We start from the raw sequence: 21,496 nt of genomic DNA, 5'->3' as shown, positions 1-21,496 counted from the left end.
ATTAATGATTCAAAGTTAGTAGGATATCATATAGTTCTATCCCAATTCCCAACTAAGTTTATAAACAACAAAAGAGTAAACAATAATATTATATAATATATATTTTAAATATAGGTGGGTTTAGGGCTGTCCACAGGTCAGGTTTGTGCCCAACCCGAACTCAACCAAAAACTTTCGGGTGGGTGAAAGCGAAACCCGAAATGCTAGTCGGATCGTCTAGTTCAAGTCTCGTCGGGTTTTGAGTTGTACCTATTGGATTCGAGTTTTGTTGCCAATGTTGTTATTTGGCCGAATTCATCGAGATTTGACCAGATCACAACGAGATCTGGCCAGACCACAACAACACCTCACCAGATCTTAACGAGATTTCGCCGGATCTCAACTAGATCTCGACTAGATCTTGCCGGGTCTTGTCAGATCTGGTGGAATTTCAAGTAATTCTTCGTCAGAGAACTCCAAATATTGCTGGTTTTTGTAAGTTTTCGTCAGAAAACCTTCAAATATTGCCAAAATTTTTTAGTTTTATGATTGGGTCAGGTGGCTTGGGTTATGGGGAGGAAACCAGCCAATCGACCTGAAGGTGCTGGGTTTTGTGGGTGGCAACCCGCCACCGACCGTCAGAGTGGTTGGTCTGGGCAGTTGGCAGTTCAGGTTTGGGCAGGTTGGTCAGGTTTCTAGGTTGGGTGGACAGTTCTAGGTGGGTCAGGTCAAGTTAGGCAGATCTATGAATCTACTGACCCATACCCAATCTGACCCATCGTAAAAATTTGTTTGACAATCTAATCCAACCTACCAATCCAATATAATTTGTTAATCGGCGGGTTAGCTATACACCTCTATACGAAAGGGGGTTTTATGTGTGTAGCTATAGATACACACACACACACACACATTATAGTTTATATTTTGTTTTTCATTATTTATTTAGAGGAAGATTTTTTTTTTTAAGACTTATATTGAATTTACAAATCTAAGGATAAAATAAGAAAAATAAATAATTCAATTAAGATTCTTAGGAATAAATCAAATATTATAATCTCACAAATCCTAAGAATCTTATTAGATTCCTAATTAAACTAAACATAGAAATAGTTAAATTTCTAGGCATCCAGATTGCAAGGCACATTTTCAGTAATCTAGATGCTAGAAGTAATGTGAATTTTTCCATACCAAATGCCACATTAATTAATGATTAATGAAAAATTAACCATTTGTCACATAATAACAAATCCTTGGCAATTGAATAAAAAATAACTTCAGCTCTATTTATTTTAGAGCACTAATCATTACCGACAATGTACGGAATGCGTGTGCCATTTTGAAATTCTTAAAATCATGTTTTCAAAATTGTAACTTAAGTCGTATTTTAAACACAATTTCCAAGGTTGTGCGTTTAGATATGTGCAACAAAATTTAACCTTTATTTTATTTTTTACAAATCTCTACTCTCTAGTACAAGCATTATAAAAGTGAAATTACCTAAGTTAATGACACGTTAGGAAAATTACAAAGCCTTTGTCTTCAATGATGATGATGGCAACAGCATAGACCTCCCTAGTGTTAACACCGTTTCTTTAACTGGGTGGTAACATATATTGCAACATAATTCATATCCAAGTCCTACTATGAAGATTGCTTGCTTGCTTGCTTGCTTTGGCGCATCTACAAAATCGCCAACCTTCAAGCAATGCTACTCACTGTCCTAATTAATTACTTAAGGTGGAGGAACCCACTTCCCCGCTTTGAATTCTTTATAGAAGCTGGAGCGTTTTGAAACAACATAAAAGACTGCATCATATAAAGTGAGAAAACAAGATTACTAAAGAAACCAAACGGAATTCCTTTCAATGTAAAGGAAAAGGAAATTAAACGTCAGAATCATGAGGATTATAACACATTTAATTTGGTTGAAACCATTAGTGAAGTCATACCTGGGATCCCAGGAATAATAAAGTTTGGTTCTTTCAGGACGTTGTGAAGTGTTCTTTTCTCGCCTACTTTTACCCATTTTGAGCCTTCGCCTGTGGAACATTGAGTATAAAGTTCACATTGATATGCATGTGTTATACACACAGAGTAACCACATTGGGGCGTTAAGAAAATGACAAAGAGGGAACATAAGCATCTAGAATATATGTACTAATAGTGCTGACATGCTAGGCAATAAAATATAAAATGTACATAGAGTATCAGGTCTAAGCATCGAAGTGTCGGTGAACTTAGTTCCATACATTATCTAGCATTTCTTGCTTCCTTATGATAATAGTTAAGTGACAATGGCATCGGGGGCTCAAGCTCAGTTTAAGCAAATGACCAAAAGACAAATCAGTCTTGAAATGGTCTGGAGCTCACATGAGTTAATGAGCATTAGCACATCTTTACACCACCTCTTGAATGAATTTGCTAAAAGGGAAAAGAAAATAGAAAGAAAACAAATCCAGTAATATGATTGGATAAGTTATTCCTTGTATTTCTGAAGTCAACAATGATTGGATTAACTTACACAAGTGATTTTTAATATATTGTCATCAGACTTCCAAGTAACTACTAAATATGACGTTTCTAATTTATAACATCAGCTGCAAGACCTCAATCTTAGTAGGCCACAAGAAGTTTGTTTTTTGATAGGCGAATCATTTACTCATTAGTAGCTGTACCTAAGGCTGCTTAAAAAGGATGAAGCTACTTCATTCATGATCAAAGGCCACCAACAAAATAGCTCCATAAAAACTAAAAAACAAAAGACATGCTCACCAGGTTTCTCTAATTTCAGAGTCCAACAGACTCCAACATAAAATAACATGTTTAAAACATGATCACCAAACCACTGACAAGGAAAAAGACATCAGTTGACATTGAAAGTGTGGTAAGGGAGATTAGAAAACATCCTACCTGAAGAGATTCCATGATTCAAACCCTCAGTTGTATCCTTCTCATCTACATCAATGCTTTCTACATGAGAAGTGGCAGTTCCCTCTAGGAGATAACGAAGAAGTTTTGACTTTGATAGACAAACTCCAGAACCAGCCTGATAAATCAAGGACTAAGCAATTAGAAACAAGATATAACAATGGTGGCAATTTCTAGATCAGGTAATTATTTCTTGAAGGATTTCTATGTAAAAATATCCAAGAGAACTGTGTGATGGTCAGAAGGATGATTTTGAGAACTTTGGATTGGTAATCTCCTATGAATTATTATATGACAATTTCCTGTAGCATAATATCATGTGCAGCACTGCAAATTGCCTAAGAAGTTTAATGACACCGATATTGTTTTCAACTGTAGTGTACATTAACATAAACGTTAATGTAGCAGTGCAAATTCAGATTGGCTATTTTCTGGGAAGCATGGATACGGACACAAGTATGGGCACGGCACGGTGACACAAGCAATTTATGAAAAAATTATAACACGAAAAGGCCGGTACAACGCCAATACGTTACCTCAAATGAAGTGTCCGTGCTTCCTAAGCTATTTTATCCAGACCAATTGATCTGTATTACATTATAACTTAGCCACTTAGTCGGCCAAATCTAAATTATCAATGGAGTTCATTGGTCCCAGAAAGCATATAAAACTCACTAATTTAACCAACTTCCCCCCCCCCCCCCCCCCCAACAACAACCCCCTCTCTCTCCCAAAAAAAAAAAAAAAAAAAGAGAACCCTATAAAAAGAAATAACACACATTTGTAGACATATAGGTAGCATAAATCGATCAAGGAAGTATAAAACAAAACTACAGGAATTGCACTTCCATTGGTGTAGCTACAAAGAAGCCAAAAGTTTCAAATACGTACAGCTTGTGGGTGCATGTATGCATATATGCCTTTATTCTTGCATGACAATGCTAGGAAGCAAAATTTTGTGTCCCATGAATATGCTCCATTTCTTCTTCTTTAAAGTGACAGAAACCTCATAAATGTAAGTGACATTTTGGGTGTAACATGATTGCCTCTCCAGGCTGGCTAATTTTGATCTTTGGCCTTACATGAGCTACTTAAAATAGCTTACTCCAAGTGACTGAATGCCTATGATGTTTTTTTTCTTTTCATATTTCTCAAAACTATTGGTTGTTTCATAAAGGGTTTTGTCACAATACTGCAGCTGAAGAACTTTTTGTTTTGCGTAATGCAGCATAAGCTGCAACAAAATAAATTACCAAAAAAGGGAAAAAAATTTAAAAAAAGGCTGAAGAGGACATAAAGTGAGACATGTGAGTCACTTTTGTTTGAGTGGCTCACATTAGGCTAAAGATCAAAGTTAGCCATTTTGAGTAGCTCATGCGAGGCCAAAGATCAAAGTTAGCTAGCCCAATGAGACAATAAAGTTAACAGAAGTGTCACTTCTATTAATAAAACTTCTGCTACTTTAGAGAGGGGGAATAATGGTGGGTCTTGAACTTATAACATGCCCTCCAACTTGTTCTTATGGAAGGACGTGTCCTTTGAACTAGAGGTCATTAACAAATTAAGGACATAGACGAATCTAACATCTAAATAGTCATGCCAAACACCTACCTAAGTCCATCCTAACACATTGATCTCAACCCAACATTCAACAGAAACTTAACAAATTGTTAATTATATTTGACTTAGCCAAGGAATTAGAGAAACATATATGATATGACAAAACCAAACATAGAGGGAACCTGTTTAATGTGTTCAATGTCACACAATACTTTGACATCTTTTTGTAAAAATTTATAATTAAAAAAAAAAAAAAAGGAAACACTAATTACCAAAATGTTGAAAAGGCAATAGTAGTCACTGAAATCAGAATCATATACAAGTGCTTACCTCATAGTATAACTCAATAGATTCACGGGTGTAATTGTTCTCTTTGTCCCAAGGCAAAGGTGGACAAGTATCTGAAAACATGTTTGAAAGCTAAGGAGATCACAGAAAGCACATAAAATATCATACACAAAATTCATAACTAAACTTTTCTAAAAGTAGATTCTCTTCCCGGGGCCCACCCCCAAAGGAGAAAGGAAAAAAAAAAAACCAAAAAGGAATGTATATAAAGCACTCTACTGAAAAGGATATCATGTCAAGATGAGCTGAAAACATGTCAGTCTCACAGAAGTCCTCGATAAAGTCACTGGACATAACCTCTGCATACAGAAGAAGAACCGGCCAGTGAAGAATATTATTATTATCTAATGTTGGCTTTCTTAATCTGGTAAGTTCTTGAAACATAGCCTTCCCAATCTTCAATCCTCTATCTTCAATCGCGGAAACAAGATCCTGCAATGTTTCAGTAGGGGAAAGGGGAGTATGAGCCTCAAGGTATTAAACAAGATATGTTTTGAATAGTGCAGTTGTCAAACCTTAGCCCCAGCAACAGCCCTGGAAACTTGAGCCTCACGCTGTTGATGTTCTAACCTCCGTAAATCAATCTCCTCTGCAAGCTTCTTTAGTTCTTTGTTGTTTGGATCATGTTCAAGTCCTTTTCACAAAATGATTTCACTTCAACCAACAAGTTCAATGACAAAGATGCTTTGGCAGCTCGGTAGAGTGCCTGATCAAAATTCATACATCATCAAAACAAAAGAACCAAGACAAAGCTAAAATCCCTGCCATTTTAGACAAAAAGCATCTAGCAGAGTAAACAAAAATAAAAATTACCACCTTGACATTTGTCGGGCAAAGCTTAATTGCCTCCTCAGCATCCATTAGAGCGCGTCTGTAATTTCCTAGCAGCAAATTCACATGGGCTCTATTTGAGAAGAGAATTGACTGCTCAGAGTCGCTTAAAACCTTCTGATTAATTGCCCTTGTGTAACAATCAATAGCATCAGAGTAATGTTTTTTACCCATCTTGACATACTGGTTACCATTTTCCTGCAAACCAACCAAACCGCAAATATGTTAGGTAACAATAAAAAGACCCTGCCAAAAAAAAAATCCCTTCATCGAACTGTAATTGAGCACAGGATAATACATATGGTGTTTTCTTTAATAGAAAGGATTCTCCAAATATATGGTGTTTTCTTTTTTCTAGTAAGCACTTAGAGTATGACCAAATATTTGACAGTGAGAGCATCTAAGAGGCTTCCATGGATATCAAGCACATCCAGATATGATCCATCAAGTATCGCAATAGTATCAAGCAANTAATGAAAAACAAAATATAAACTATAAATTATGACAAATTTATTAAAACTATAGTCTAACATTAATTTTTTTTTTTTTTTTTTTTCATACATGAAACCTAAATAGAACTTTGTTAATGAATATATCAACAAAGTTGTCTATCTGTTTATGGGTGAGTTTGGTTCAGCTTTTTAAAACTTGGTTTTTTGAAAAAGTGGAGTTTTTAAAAAGTGCGGTATGAAATTGGGCTCTTTTTAAAAAACTGAGTATTTGGTAAAAACCGTTAAAAAGTATTTTTTGAAAAAGTTGAATGTTTGGTTAGAACTTATAAAAGTGACGGTTCGAGTTGTAAATTACCAAAAATGACAATGTATATATAAGGAGATTTATTTCATACTTAAATCAACTACTTAATAATACTTACTCAAAAAAAAAAAAAAAACTACTTAATAATAATAATAACAACAATAATAATTTATTGTTAACTAAAATTTGTTGTAAAAATATTTTTACAATATTTTCACAACAAATCATACTTGTTAAGTTGTTACTGATTTTAATTTGAACACACCACTTAAAATTTTTTTTCACTAGTATTAGGTAATAACAACCCACCACTTAAGATTTATTGTGAAAATATTATAGTAGCCTTTCTTAGTTTTAATTTTTTATTCTTTATTTTATTTATTCTTTATCTCTTTTTCTTTTATCCACGCGTTTATTATTATTTTTTCCCTCTTTTTTTCTCCTCCACACATGTATTCTTTACTTCTCCCTATCTTCACTTTTGACTTTTCTTTATACTTTTCTTCTTCACTAGAACACACTAGAAAATCAAGCTTCTAGAATCCGTCCACTCTCATTCTAGAACATATTATTTCTTTTTTCTCTCTCTACTTTCCTCCACACATTCAGCCACACAGTCCACACCCACACACTTCTTCATCTTGATCTTCACAGGTAATTTCTCTTAATTTCACCAAAAATATTCAATACCTCTCTCAGCCCACACCCACGCAAATTGATTTTTGTGAGTCATAGTTTCCTTCTTGTAGTGAGGCTTTGCCTCATGGCTCATCAAGAATCAAGACCCACTTCAGCACCACCATTTGAGGCAGAGAGATGAGATGAAACAAACAGGCAGCAAGGGTAATTTGGCGTGAGAACTGAGGACATCTTCTGATTTATGGAAGGGTAATTTGGTAAATTCCACAGAATCCAACGGATAGTTGATTCAACGTGCACAGACTTTTTCCAAAATGCAACTTAGAGCTCCTTTATGGCATTGCGCATTCTCTTCAGAAACCAAAAACTCAACTTTTTCCAAAGAGTTGCGTTTTATACCTAACCAAATGGGCTTTTTGTATTTGTTTTTTTAAAAACGGGCTTTTTGGGTTGGAAAAGTTGAAACAAATACGCATTATGTTGTTTTGGTGGACAAGATAATGTTGTTTGTTTTGGCAGGAAAAGATAATGTTGTTTAGGCGGAAAGAGATAAAGAAAAAGGAAAATATATTACTGATTTGTTTTATATTTTATCTCAATTGCTTAAATGATAAGGAAAAAGTGTTAAAATTGTCAATTTATAAAAAATACAATTTTCTTTAAACTTGGGAATTTGGATACCCACCTATTTTAAAGGAAATCCACATTCCTACTAAAAGGAGGAATCCAGATTCCTTGACATCTGATTTCCTAGTATGATTTGCAACTAAATATGAGAATTTTTTTTACTCAAAAAAAAAAAATAAGAATCTTTAAATATTCCTGAAAATCGTAAAATATTACCCTGTATCAAACGCCTCATAAGATAATTTAGGTAAAATTTTATTATCTAAGTTTCAAGAAAATTAAAATTCTACTACATTCTAAAAAAAAAAAAAAAAAAAAAAAAAAATTTTTACAACCCAAACCAAATTCAGGAAAAAAAAAAAAAAAAAAAAAAAGAAGAAAAAAGATAGAGAGAGAGAGAGAGAGAGACCGAGAGACAGAGACCGCCCAGGCTCGCCACTGACCACTGACCCACTTTGCGACGAAGAGGAACTCCAGTGTGAAGGACACGGTGGCCGGAAGCGAAAACTTCCATCAGCGACGGCGACGGAGGCGGTTGTCCTGATCTGATTGTTTGTCTTGAAAAGGTTACAAACACTGAAGGAAAGAGAGAAAAAAAAAAAAATGTCTCAATGTATGTCTAGCTTAAACCCACCCAAAACCCTCATCAACCCCAAAATCCCAATAAAAGACCCATCTTTCCCTTCAATCTTTACCTTCAAAACAAGACCCAGATTCCAAAAACTCACAACAATCTCTGCCTCAGTGACGTCAAGCCAAAACCAAGACCACCCACCACTCTCATTGGACTCTCTCATCAGTAGCAGTCGCAAAGATGAGCTTTTTGGGTCAATCAAAAGCTCCTTGTCTAATTGTCTCTCTGAAACCAATCTCCACCTCACTGTCCCTGGCCTCAAATCCAAAACCAGAGGCAAGGTAAACCCTTTTCAACTCTAACACCAAAACTTCATTCTATTGTATTATTATCCAGAAATTCACTCACTCTACTATTTGTTGTGTGTGTGTGTGTGTGTGTGTGTTTAGGTTAGAGATATTTATGATAGTGGGGACTATCTTGTTCTTGTCACTACTGATCGGCAAAGCGCTTTTGACAGAATTCTTGCTTCCATTCCCTTCAAGGGCCAGGTTTTTTATTTTTATTTACTGGTTATAGTTGGATTTTTACTTATGGGAAAAGAAAATTGAGGTTAGCAAGAGTGTTAGTAAAAGACATTCTTATTTTTTTTAGGTTCTGAACGAGACGAGTTTGTGGTGGTTTGACAAAACTCGACACATAACTTCGAATGCAGTTGTGTCTTCACCGGATAAAAATGTTACGATTGCAAAGAAATGTTCTGTTTTTCCTGTTGAATTTGTTGGTGAGTAATTAGAATTCTACTGGTTTATATTTTCTTTCGGCTTACTAACATTTTATTTTTTGGGTGTAAACTACACCAATGCAATTGAGGTTTCGTGAAATATTATCTCCAAAATTCTTGAAGGTGACACTCCTTGAGGTTTGTATAAATGTAACTGATAATTTTATTCTCTCTCACACACTATGGCTTTCCTAACGGATATTTCAGTTTTAAAAATTATTCAGCGTACCCAAACAATGGACAAGATGACATTCCTCGAGGTTCTTAGATGAACAACACTCCCCCTTTGAGGTTTATATGAATGAGTAGAAAATTTTATATATAAAAAATAAAAAATAAAAAAATTCTGTTAGGGAAGTCACAGTGTGAGAGGGTGCACTTATCTGTTGCACTATAAAAAACCTAGGAGTGTCATTTTCATCTGTAATTTGATGGGAGTATCATTTCGTAAAACCTCAAGAGAGGTGGGTATAATCCACCCCCCTCCCCCCTACAGCGAATATTAAACCATAACTATGGCCTGTAATTTGTTGTAATGAGGTCCTAAATGATCAATCTAATCTCAATTGGTCTTATTTCAGAAAACTATCTATTAAAGTTGATCTTCTTGATTGTTGGTTGGTTTTATTTTTTTAATAAATCATTTTCCCAATCCTGGTTGCATGGGAAGTGTATTGTTTTTCAGATTTATGCATGTCATGGTCTGTTAATACTTCTATTTTATGATTTATTATCTTGTATAATTGTTGCATACAACAGCCCTCTCACATGGACATGGACTCACAAGCATGGGACCCATCCTATGTGAGAGGAGCGTTGTATCCAACTGTTACACAAGATACCACCTCCTCTTTTTCAGTATGGCATACTTTTAAGACACGGTTTCTTGTAGCCAACTAACCATCCTTTTCCCATTTGTTTGTTAGACCATCAACTCTTCAATTGACACCAAATATGCTTCTAATTTGTAGTTAGAGGCTATGTGACTGGAAGTACCGACACATCATTATGGACAGTCTACAAGAATGGTGTCCGAAATTACTGTGGCAATGTTCTCCCAGATGGTGCAATATCAATCTATGTTTCACTATCCTTTTTATCTAATTATTTTCATTCCCTATCTGATGGTCTCTTAATATGTATTAAGGCTTGGTAAAAAGCCAAAAGCTTCCTGAAAATATACTCACACCAACAACTAAGGCAGCTGATCATGATGTCCCTGTAACTCCAGATGAGGTTTGATCTCTTTGATATCATCAGTCTCTTCTGTTTCTGTCATTATGTACAATTTATAGTCACAACTACAATACTTTTGAATTTGTGCTTCTTTGTATAATGTAGTTTTCTGAATATAAATCTTTCTTATCTATCCAAAAAAAAAAAACCATACTTTTGAAGGAAAAACAAAGAAAGAATCAAGTGAAATAATTCATGAAAGACAAAAAGAGCTATTAGCTGTCAGGCTGACAAGATAAGTAAAGTTTTAAAGTCGAAACTCAAAAGATCAAGATTTGGACCAAAAATTTATAGTGAACTGTTTTCTGATTCATTCAGTCGAATAGCTAATGATTTATGATTATTAATCCTGTTGGTAGTAAAACAAATTGGAAAGCACATCTCAACATTCTTATGGCTAAATATAGGTGGTTTTTGTTATTTTGTCTATTTTTTGGTATCTTGTGATGGAATGACCTTGGTATCATATCTTTCAGCAAGCTTCACTAATGTGCTTAAAATGATTTTTCTAGCTAGCTTGGGTGGCTCATGTGGTGCATTTGTCTCACAGATAGTTAAACGCGGACTGATGACTCAAGCTGATTATGATGAAGCAAGTAGGAAAGCATTGAGCTTGTTTGAATATGGACAGGTATATAAGCTTTGTTGGTTAGCTTCTATTCCTAATTTTTGTGGTCGTGATCTCATTGAGATGTAATTGTTCATATCATGGGATTGCATTAATCACACTATCAATCATATTTATTTGTATGTGGCCTTTTTATAATTGCAAAATTAACCTGCTTGATCATTTGGTTAATATTGCAGCGCATTGCTTTGGAACATGGCTTGATACTGGTAGACACTAAATATGAATTTGGAAAGGCAAATGATGGTTCAGTTGTTTTAATTGATGAGGTTTGTCATCTCCTTTGAAGCACTGATCTCTGTTTCTCTCTTACACATACACCCTCATACTCACACAAAGTAATATTATCGTGATTGGATTACATTTCTTGTTTTGAAATTTTAGGTGCATACTCCCGATTCAAGCAGATATTGGATTGCCAATTCTTATGACGAACGCTTTCAGAATGGTCTTGAACCTGAAAATGTTGATAAGGTTTGTTATTTGTTATGTGATGTTTGCTAATTACCTCTGTAGCATAATAACTTGTGCGTGTGTTAATGTAAGGTTTCACGGATGTATACATCTGTCATGTACAACATGTGACCTTTTCAGTCTGGTAGGACTCTGTATGTCTTGTAGACTACTAATGGTGGATTAAAATTTAATATAGGAGTTCCTGCGGTTGTGGTTCAAAGATCATTGCAATCCATATGAAGATGAGGTATTTCATGTTCTTAAGTCCTATTGAATTTGCTTCTTGAGTTTTGTGCATATGCGTAAGCATCTAATGTCACTGTGGTGATACAATATTTAGGTCCTCCCTGATGCTCCTGCAGATCTTGTTTGTGAACTAGCCTGGCGGTATGTCTTTTCTGTTATTTCCTCAGGCTTCAAGTATTATGCTTTTACAAATAAATAAATAATGATGAAATTAGCCAATAATATATGGTTAATGTCCGTAGGAATGAGGCCACTGTGGCCATTAATAACAGCAGTTATACAGTCATTCTCCAGTATTTATATTCTATAATGTCTTTCTCATCTCTCTATGTTTTTTTTTTTTTTTTAATTAATATTTAATTTATTGTTGTAATTATATTCTGGTCCATATGGTCTCTCTCCCCTCTCCCTCTTAATTTTAGGGCATCTCTTTTTTTGATAGGTAATAGAATCTTTATTGATAATAAAAGTACAATGAGTTTACTATAAACTCACTGCAAAAAAAATGGATACAAACAAATCAAAGGGAAAAGCTAATAGAATTAATGAAATCAAGCAAAGAAGTACAATGTGTAAAACCCCAAATACGAGACCACTCAAACAAAATCCTAGTTAGTAAAGACTTCAACAGGTCCACAGTTCTTTCAGTGTTCTCAAAAGTTTGGGCATTGCGTTCCTTCCAAGTTAACCACATAAGACACTCGGTACCATATTCCAAACATTGGAAGAATGAATGCCCAACCAATTCCACCATGTAGAAAGTAGAGAGACTACTATCTTCGGCATCACCCACTATACCCCAAACAAGTAGAAGACTTCACTCCACAAGGTATGGACAAACTTGCAATGTAGTAATAAATGATCCACAGTTTCCTCCTCACATCGGCATAGGTAACACCAATTAACAAGAGGCAAGTTCTTCTTGACAAGGTTATCTATTGTGAGAATCCTACCCCTAGCAGTTGTCCATAAGAAAAAAGACACCCTTCTAGGAACCTTAACACTCCAAATGCATTACCATGGGAAAAAAACCAACGGAGCTTTCAATAATGATTTATAAAAAGAACGCACATCAAAGGCACCACTACGATTCAATTGCCAAACCATGGTATCATCACCTCCCATAGGTATTTTGGATGAGATATGCACAAAGAAAGCATAAAACCTTGCTGTCTCCTAGCGGTGTTAATTCGGGTTAGCGTGTTGGGTTCGTGTCCTGTCAAGGTAGGAGTATTTGACAAATGATTGAACCCGAACCCAATCCATTTAATAATCGTGTTATGATCCTTTAACCCTAACCCGACCTGTTAATAAGGCGGGTTGACTTGACCCAACCCGCTTGACGCACTTAATAAATGGGTTGTGTTGGGTTGACATCCCATTTCAACTTGCTTAATATTAAATATAACATCTATCTAGAAATATTTTTTTTTTAACATCCCAAAAGTAGTGTATACATTTCAAGTTTTCAATCCATATTTAAAATAATATAGTTCAACAAACATATAACATCCATCTAGAAATAAGTTTTTTACAAAAATATAAGAAGGTTTAGAGATTTAGGGTTTGTAAAATTTCAATTTTCAATTATATCCCTTGTAAGTTTTTGTAATTACCTACTTTTCTTTTTAAGTTTAAAATATAGATTGGATATAAATGGTATTTGACAAATCTAAAATAAAATGAATATTTATTTGTTATACGAGTTAAACAGATTGTATTAAATGAGTCATTTTAGGTTGACACAAATTAATTGGTGTATTAAATGTGTCTATTGCGGGTTACGTGGGTTGACCTGCTTATGACTTGTTTCTTATTATGTCGCTTTCGGGTAGACTTATTTATGATCCAAACCCGCTAAGGCCTAACCCTAACCAGCAAAAACCTGTGTCGGGTTCGTGCTGAGTTTGCGGGTTGGGTCAAACATTGACACCTCTACTGTCTCCCAATCCTGAAACTCACGGTGGAAGAGTAAGTTCCAACTTCTATCACCCCATCAGGTGTAATGTCAACCATATCAGAAATCCTAGCTTCATTATCCACAGAACAAGCAAACAATTCCAGATGTGATTCTTTCAAAGAAGTAGGACCACTCCAAGGATCATGCTAGTGACCATGATCCGTAAGAATTAGGCATTACCGTGATCCGTAAGAATTAGGCATTTAATTCCTTGTCTGACTGCTCCAGTGACCATGAGCCACTGATGCCTTGGATGCTAGCTGTGTGTAAATTGAAAGTGATATGTTATGTGATGTTAAATAAGCAATCATGTAACCCATGAGCGAAACTTGAGCTGAACATAATCTCTGTGCTCATTGCTCATACGCACTCTGGTTTTTTTTTTTTTTTTTTTGGGGGGGGGGGGGGGGGGCTTGGGGGGGTACTCTGGTTTTTTTTTTTTTTTTTTTGGGGGGTGGGGGGGAGGACTTGGGAGGGTAAGTAGCTCATAACCTTCTTGGTCAGCCCATGCTAGAGGCTTTTGAAACTCTTAAAGAGATTCAAGTAAACTCACAAATATATCGTAAGATGTTCTACATGGAGAACCTTTGTTCTGATCTGCAAAGGAACCAATAATGAAATCAGGGTAATATTGGTTTTCTCGCCTAAATAAATGATTTTCTTAGGTGAATTTTGTTGAACAAGACCTGTTTAAGGAAACTTATGAGGTGGTGATTAGCACGTCTTGTGTATTTTTCTGGCCTATAAGGAAGCTCACCTTTGTCTTTATTGCACGTGGGGCAGCTGTGTGTACTGCCTGGTCTTTTATTGGTAATGAATATGTTACACCATCAATAGTTAGTCAATTTTGTTACAAAAAAGCTGACCATGATGTTTATAATTGAGACTTATTTTCAATAATGCGTTTGTAGATTCACTCTTTAAGATTGTGTACTAACTTTCAAACTTTTTTTATTCAAATGGTGTGTATCTCTCATTCATTTATGTTGGGAACGCTTTATGTTGACAGATACATTTTCTTGTACGAGACAATAACAAAATCAAAATTCGAGATGCCATTGATGGAGGTAAATCAATGACATATATTATTACTGTTATATGTCATAAATAGGAGCATTTAAAAAAAAAAAAAATTTGTCATAAATAAAACCAGAATTTTGCTTTTTTCGTGCAGGAGCCAATACATGATCGAATTTCTCAAAATGTTGCACGTGCACTGGCCTCTTTACAGTAATTTAGGCTTAAAATATTGCATTAGTTCCATTCCATGCACGTCTTGTGGAAAAATCAGGAGAAGAAAGCACAAATTTTGTTCTTATAAAATGATGGGAATTTGGTCTTGGGAAGCACTGTGAGTTGCTGTTATTACATGCGCAATTTTTTTGTCGAGAAGGCAGCATTTTCAGTCTCCCAAGGCTTTGTCATCTGACTATGAGGTGGGCACAACGAAGCCAAATTATCAGTTAACTGACTCACTAATTGTTGTAAACTTCTTTTATATGTTACTTTACAATTTACAGGAATGTTGCTTTTTGCTTATATTCAATAATAGAAAGATCTTTTTTTTGTCCTATTTGCAATTTAGTTTTGACCCACAGGAAGTAATTGTGTTCGGCAATTGGTCTATTTTTGTGCTTTTGTCTTGTGATGTGATATTGGGGTGAGGGATTGGATGCATCTTTTCGATTTTTTAGTATGTTCAAGTCCATGGCAACATATGTGATATGTGGCTTGTCCCTTGATTATCTAATTTAAGGTTCAATTAGTAAGGCAATGTGCAGAACTGGGTACGTTGGGTTCACCACCCATAGCCATGGGAATCTATGGAAGTGGATATTACAAGAATAGCTCTGATTCATCCTTATTTTGCTACGTGGGATTCATCCATAGAGATTTGGATAAAACTTACTATGCATAGTTTTTTAAGGTGTATGTACATCTTAGGTTCATGTAGTTTTTTGTCAATATAGCAATATGGCATGACTATCTGGCTTATTGATCAATGTATTTAAAGTGCAAATTCTATTAAGACGGGGTATAAAACTCAGGTTTTACATCTTTCAGTTATATTGTGCCATATCAGCTTAATACAAATTAAAGAATAAATCTTACAACACACAATCATTTATTTTCCTCACTCGATTAATTAACCTATCCATAATCTTATCTTCCTCTAGTCGTATAGTTTGCACTGACAGAATCCTTTAAAAACAATCATTGCTGTGTCAAAATTTATTTCTATATAGGCGGCTAAATTATTCAAGACATCAATATTTATTTAAAAACAGACATTGCGAGTCAAAATTTATTTCTAGACATTGGGAGAGGTACATCTATAAATTGCCATGAAATAATATAAACACCTGCTTAGTAGAAATTAAGAATGGCTGAAGACTCTGTGAAGTTGCTAGGCTATTGGGGAAGTCCTTTTGCCCTTAGAGTTAAGTGGGCTTTGAAACTGAAAGAGATCCAGTACCAGTATGTGGAAGAGGATCTCCCAAACAAAAGTCTCATGCTCTTGCAGTACAACCCTGTTTATAAAAAAGTTCCAGTCCTTGTCCATGATGATAAACCCTTGGCAGAGTCACTTGTAATTCTTGAATATATTGATGAGGTGTGGAAGCAGAATCCTCTCCTCCCAATAGATCCATATGAAAGGGCCAAAGCATGGTTTTGGGCCAAATTTGCCAAAGACAAGGTAAGAGAAGAAGCCACCTTCTCTATGAGCTTAGTTACATGAACTACAATGCTGGTTACACACCAACTATCACACCCCTGATTATTGGGGATAGCTCTTAAATTATGCTCTTATTCATTGAAAAGAAAGCATGCTTCAGTTGGAGGACTATTGGTAATTCAAATATCAGGTGACTTATATGGAGATTTTTCTTACTTCTTAAAATCAGCATAAGATTTTTATGCAGCTCTATGATTACATTCTAAGAACATTCACATTAACTCAAGCAAAAAATTTCATCTATTTTAGCATAAGAACTTTTATTTAGTTATTTATTTTACATATTCTTTTTTTAAAACACTCAACATCAAATTATCTATTTTACATTACATTAAAATATCAAATTTTCATGATTTTTTAATTGTTCATCTTTTTTCATATACAATAACTACCATTTACTCTATTCCTTCGGCCTCGGGATACGTAACAAAATGATAATAAACTATATGCAAAATGAATAGTGTTAGCATAAATTTAAACCATTACTATAACAATTTTGCAAATTTACACATTTTTAGCTTGACTAATGTGAGTGATTTTGGAGGTTAAATGTGTAAAATTGATACCTTTTTCTATTTTGCATTGATGTAAACACTCTAACATGCAATTTCCATCTAAGCTAACTACCATAGAATAACCAATTCTTTATTTCAAACTCTAAAAAAATTTATCAGTCTACTCTTTTCAGTGTGGGCCAGCAGTGATGGCTGCATTTAGCAAGAAGGGGGAGGAAAAAGAGAAAGCTGCAAAAGAAACTCGTGAGAATTTAAAGACTCTTGAAAGTGGTCTTGAGGGGAAGCGTTTTTTTGGGGGTGAAACAATAGACTTTGTGATATTGCTGCTGGTTGGATTGGATGCTGGGCTCAAATGACTGGGGAAATCATAGGCATAAAGCTGATTGATGCAGAGACCATGCCTTTACTTGATGCTTGGTTCAAAGATTTCCTTGAGGTCCCTTTTATTAAAGAATGTATGCCACCTTGGGATAAATTGCTAGAGCACAACAAGGAATTCCACAAAATTTTGACTGCTGCATCGACTTAAAGTCTTTATATCTCTGAGCACATACTTAAGGCTACCTGCATATGGTGTATGAATAATTGTTAGTGAATTATATAAAACTATAAAGGATATGGACTTGGGCTGATATTCTTGATATGAATATCATGCATGTAAAATTAGCAAAATCTGATGAATAAGAATTGCAAAATTACTAGGCAATATTATATATATGCAATATTGGAAGTACAAGTTTTTGGCAAATTGGTGTTTTTTTGTGCTTTTGTTTTGTGATGTGATGTTGGGGGTGAGGGATTGGATGGATCTTTTTTATTTTTGAGTATGTTCAATTGCATGGCAACATATGTGGCATGTCCTTCATCATCTAATTTAAGCTTCAATTAGCGAGTAGTTATAGGACTACACACTTTTTTACAACTTTTAGTTACAACTTTGACATGATAGACTGTGAGTAGTTGTCTATTACTTACATATGAACTCACCATTTTTTCTTCACCACTCACACTGTGCAACATAACAATTATGGCAAAAAAGTTGTGAGATAAATTGTGGTACTAGATTTTGTCTCACTTAGTAAAGCAATATGCAAGACTGGGTATGTTGGGTTCACCCATAGGGAACCTATGAACTCTTAAGAATAGAAGTGGATATTCCAAGAACAGCTCTGATCCATCCTACTTGGATTCATCCATAGGGATTTGGATAAAATTTATCTATAGTTTTTTTTAGGTATATGTAGTTATGTACATCTTAGGTTCACGTAGGTTTTTTTTTTTTTTTTTTTTTTGGTGTCAATATAGCAATATAGTATAGCTTTAGTTTTTTTTAGGTATATGTAGTTATGTACATCTTAGGTTCACGTAGGTTTTTTTTTTTTTTTTTTTTTGGTGTCAATATAGCAATATAGTATAGCTATGTGGCCTATTGATCGATGTATTTAATTTTACTTGATAATTATTTACCCCTAACCTACAACAGAAACAACTGAACCTAAACTTTAACCTAAATAGACCTTTTTTATAAACATCTTCTTCTTTTTTTGGCTAATGTGTTTGGTGCTGAGACAGATAGATCTCTGACTGTGGCTGTAATGGTTGCCAATTCTTGTTCAACTGCTGTGATTTTCTTTTTCAAATCCTCAATAAGGGACTTTGAGGATGAAAAGGTATGAGTGACTACCTCAGCCATCTTTTGTTGATTATCCAGAATCTTTGAAAGAACTTGGTTTTGAGCCACAGCATTTTCTGCTTGCCAGTTTAAAGCTGCTTCTGCCGAGGAAACCTGCTTCTTGGTTCCATCTGGATCATAGACTTTTTGGGAGTAAATATTTCAGATGGAAAGTATACTTTGCAACCTCACATAGCCGTCTCTCTTGGTGAATTTCCAGACTAGCTCACAGGTGCCAAGCAAATACAACAGTTCCTTAGAATTGTTAATTATATGTCAGATTTCATCCCAAAGATTTCCAAATATAGGAATTGTTTGGCTCAGTTACTGAAGAAATCACCTCCCTTGTTATGAAGGTGGTATATTTTGCACTAGTCTCATGAAACCATTGTCTCACTGACATGTTGGCTCCACACAATGGTCTCATGAGACCGGCATGTTTACAACAATTAAAATTCTTGTTGTGGGCCTACTGTTCAGATTTCTTTTGCAAAAATAATCTAACTTAATTACAATTTCTCTCTTTTTCTATTGTCATCATCCATGGTGGGATTGATTTTCCCTCTGTCTTCTCTTTTTTTCTTTTCATTTGTCATGTGCTCAGAAAAAAGAAAAAAGAAAAAAAATAGTCCATCAAGGCGGCTAAATTATTATGGACGTCAATATTTATTTAATAACAAACATTGCGAGTCAAAATTTATTTTTAGACTTTCAGTAAAATTTATTTCTAGACCTCGGGAGAGGTACATCTATAAATTGCCATGAGATAATGTAGACACTTGCATAGTAGAAATTAAGAATGGTTGAAGATTCTGTGAAGTTGCTAGGCTATTGGGTAAGTCCTTGTTCCCTTAAAGTTAAGTGGGCTTTGAAACTGAAAGGGATCCAGTACCAGTATGGGGAAGAGGATCTCCAAAACAAAAGTCCCATGCTCATGCAGTACAACCCTGTCTATAAAAAAATTCCAGTCCTTGTCCATGATGATAAACCCTTGGCAAAGTCACTCATAATTCTTGAATATATTGATGAGGTGTGGAAGTAGAATCCTCTCCTTCCAATAGATCCATATGAAAGGGCTAAAGCACGGTTCTGGACCAAATTTGCCAATGATAAGGTAATAGAAGAAGCCACCTTCTCCATGAGTTTATTTATATGAACTATGCTGGTTACAGGGCCGGCCCAAGATTGTTTTAGGCCTAAGACAAGAATTTTATAGGGTTCTTTTTACATCTAAATATCACCTAAATAATATTTACTTATTTTTATTTAATTTCAAATCTATTATTAATTCTTACTTATTAATATGACTAATTCACCCAAAGTAAGCTAATGATAATTGCTATATAGGGTTTACAAATTGGCATATCACCAATAAAAGAAAAGTTATTCAAACATTCATTTTATTATATTATTTAAGTATCTAAGTAACACCGATCATATTCTTGTCACATCAGTTTGTAAATTTTTTCCCTAAAATTTGTATTGGCTTTAGCATTTTTCATACACGGTTTTTGTGTGTGTGTGTGGAGAAAATGCTAAACTTGTTACAAATTTTACTACAAAAAACTTACAAACTAATGTGACAATGAGGTGGCACTTCAACAAAATAATAAATGAGTATTGAATTACTTCATTGGTGACATATCAATTTGTAAGACCTATGTAATAAAAATTGTAATATACTAGCATAACTCTAATATTTAAGGCCTTCTTAATATTGGGATAAAATATACACCTAACTCACACTTTTTCTTTAATTAAAAAAAAAAAAAAAAACTTACCGCACAATATTTGGAGGTTTTTTATGTCAGGGGGCCTTAGGCCATGGCCTAGGCCTTAGGCCGGCCCTGGCTGGTTACACCAACTATCACAGCCCTGATCATTGGGGATAGCTCTTAAATTATGCTCTTATTCATTAAAAAGAATGTACGCATTAGTTGGATGACTATTGGTAATTCAAATACTAGATGACTTATATAGAGATTTTTCTTACAAGACAACAATCTTAAAATAAGCACAAGATTTTCATGTAGCTTTATGAGTACATGCTAACATGCAATTTCCATCTAAGCTAACTAGCATAGAATAGCAAATTCTTATTTCAAACTCTAAATACATTAATCAGTCTACACTCTTTTCAGTGTGTGCCAACATTGATGGCTGCATTTACAAAAAAGGGGGAGGAACAAGAAAGAGTTGTGAAAGAAGCTCATGAGAATTTGAAGATTCTTGAAAGTGGTCTTGAGGGGAAGTGCTTTTTTGGGGGTGAAACAATAGGCTTTGTGGATATTGCTGCTGGCTAGATTGGATGCTGGGCTCAAATGACTGGGGAAATCATAGGCATAAAGTTGATTGATGCAGAGACCATGCCTTTACTTGATTCTTGGTTCCAAGATTTCCTTGAGATCCCTCTTATTAAAGAATGTATGCCACCTCAGGATAAATTGCTAGAGCACATAAAGGAATTACACAAAAAAAATTTGACTGCAGCATCGACTTGAAGTCTTTATATCTCCGAGCACGTACTTAAGGCTACCTGCATAAGGTGTATGAATGATTGTTGGTGGGTTATATAAAACAATAAAGGATATGGACTTAAGCTGATATTCTTCATATGACTATCATGCATGTAAGATTAGCAAAATATGATGAATAAGAATTGCAAAATTACTAGGCAATATTATATATATGCAATATTGGAAGTACATGTTTTCGGCAATTTGGTGTATTTTTGTGCTTTTGTTTTGTGATGTGATGTTGGGGGTGAGGGATTGGATGCATCTTTTTGATTTTTGAGTATGTTCAATTGCATGGCAACATATGTGGCTTGTCCTTCATCATCTAATTTAAGCTTCAATTAGTGAGTAGTTTTAGGACTACACACTTTTTCACAACTTTTTGTTACAACTTTGACATGGCAGACTGTGAGTGGTTGTCTATTAGTTACACATGTACCCACTATTTTTCTTTCACCACTCACACTTTGCAACATAACAATTATGGCAAAAAAGTTGTGA

At 34.8% G+C, this 21,496-nt stretch overlaps 2 protein-coding genes and 1 pseudogene across 2 annotated transcripts; 2 read left to right on the top strand and 1 right to left on the bottom strand.

Annotated features, from left to right (window-relative positions):
• Positions 1–1,400: 1,400 nt before the first annotated feature.
• LOC111994546 (uncharacterized) lies at positions 1,401–5,874 on the bottom strand (the record flags this gene model as incomplete). The annotated part of the gene is given in 8 exon segments (XM_065779205.1): positions 1,401–1,788; positions 1,932–2,021; positions 2,893–3,028; positions 4,801–4,881; positions 5,050–5,250; positions 5,334–5,455; positions 5,458–5,524; positions 5,635–5,874. Coding segments are annotated over 8 exon segments (1,011 nt in total), but the record flags the coding sequence as incomplete, so codon positions are not given.
• Positions 5,875–8,034: 2,160 nt separating this feature from the next.
• Positions 8,035–15,128, top strand: LOC111997063 (phosphoribosylaminoimidazole-succinocarboxamide synthase, chloroplastic). The gene is made up of 12 exons (XM_024029109.2): positions 8,035–8,586; positions 8,695–8,796; positions 8,900–9,029; positions 10,001–10,093; positions 10,177–10,265; positions 10,816–10,896; positions 11,073–11,162; positions 11,278–11,367; positions 11,546–11,596; positions 11,690–11,736; positions 14,565–14,622; positions 14,730–15,128. The coding sequence occupies exons 1-12, from the start codon at positions 8,275–8,277 to the stop codon at positions 14,787–14,789; spliced, it is 1,203 nt and encodes a 400-aa protein (XP_023884877.1). The 5' UTR covers positions 8,035–8,274; the 3' UTR covers positions 14,790–15,128.
• Positions 15,129–15,938: 810 nt separating this feature from the next.
• LOC111997053 (uncharacterized) lies at positions 15,939–20,980 on the top strand (annotated as a pseudogene).
• Positions 20,981–21,496: the final 516 nt, after the last annotated feature.

The sequence above is a fragment of the Quercus suber genome, unplaced genomic scaffold, assembly GCF_002906115.3.
Source record: "Quercus suber isolate HL8 unplaced genomic scaffold, Cork oak 2.0 scaffold_202, whole genome shotgun sequence".
Lineage (NCBI taxonomy): Eukaryota > Viridiplantae > Streptophyta > Magnoliopsida > Fagales > Fagaceae > Quercus > Quercus suber.
Note: the sequence above shows the minus strand (reverse complement) of the source record. Positions and strands in the feature narration are given on the sequence as shown.

Coding starts and splice junctions, on each gene's coding strand:
- LOC111997063 (XM_024029109.2), top strand. CDS start 8,275: ATGTCTCAATGTATGTCTAGCTTAAACCCACCCAAAACCCTCATCAAC. Junction 10,897..11,072: donor GCTTGTTTGAATATGGACAG/GTATATAAGCTT, acceptor TTAATATTGCAG/CGCATTGCTTTGGAACATGG. Junction 11,368..11,545: donor AACCTGAAAATGTTGATAAG/GTTTGTTATTTG, acceptor AATTTAATATAG/GAGTTCCTGCGGTTGTGGTT.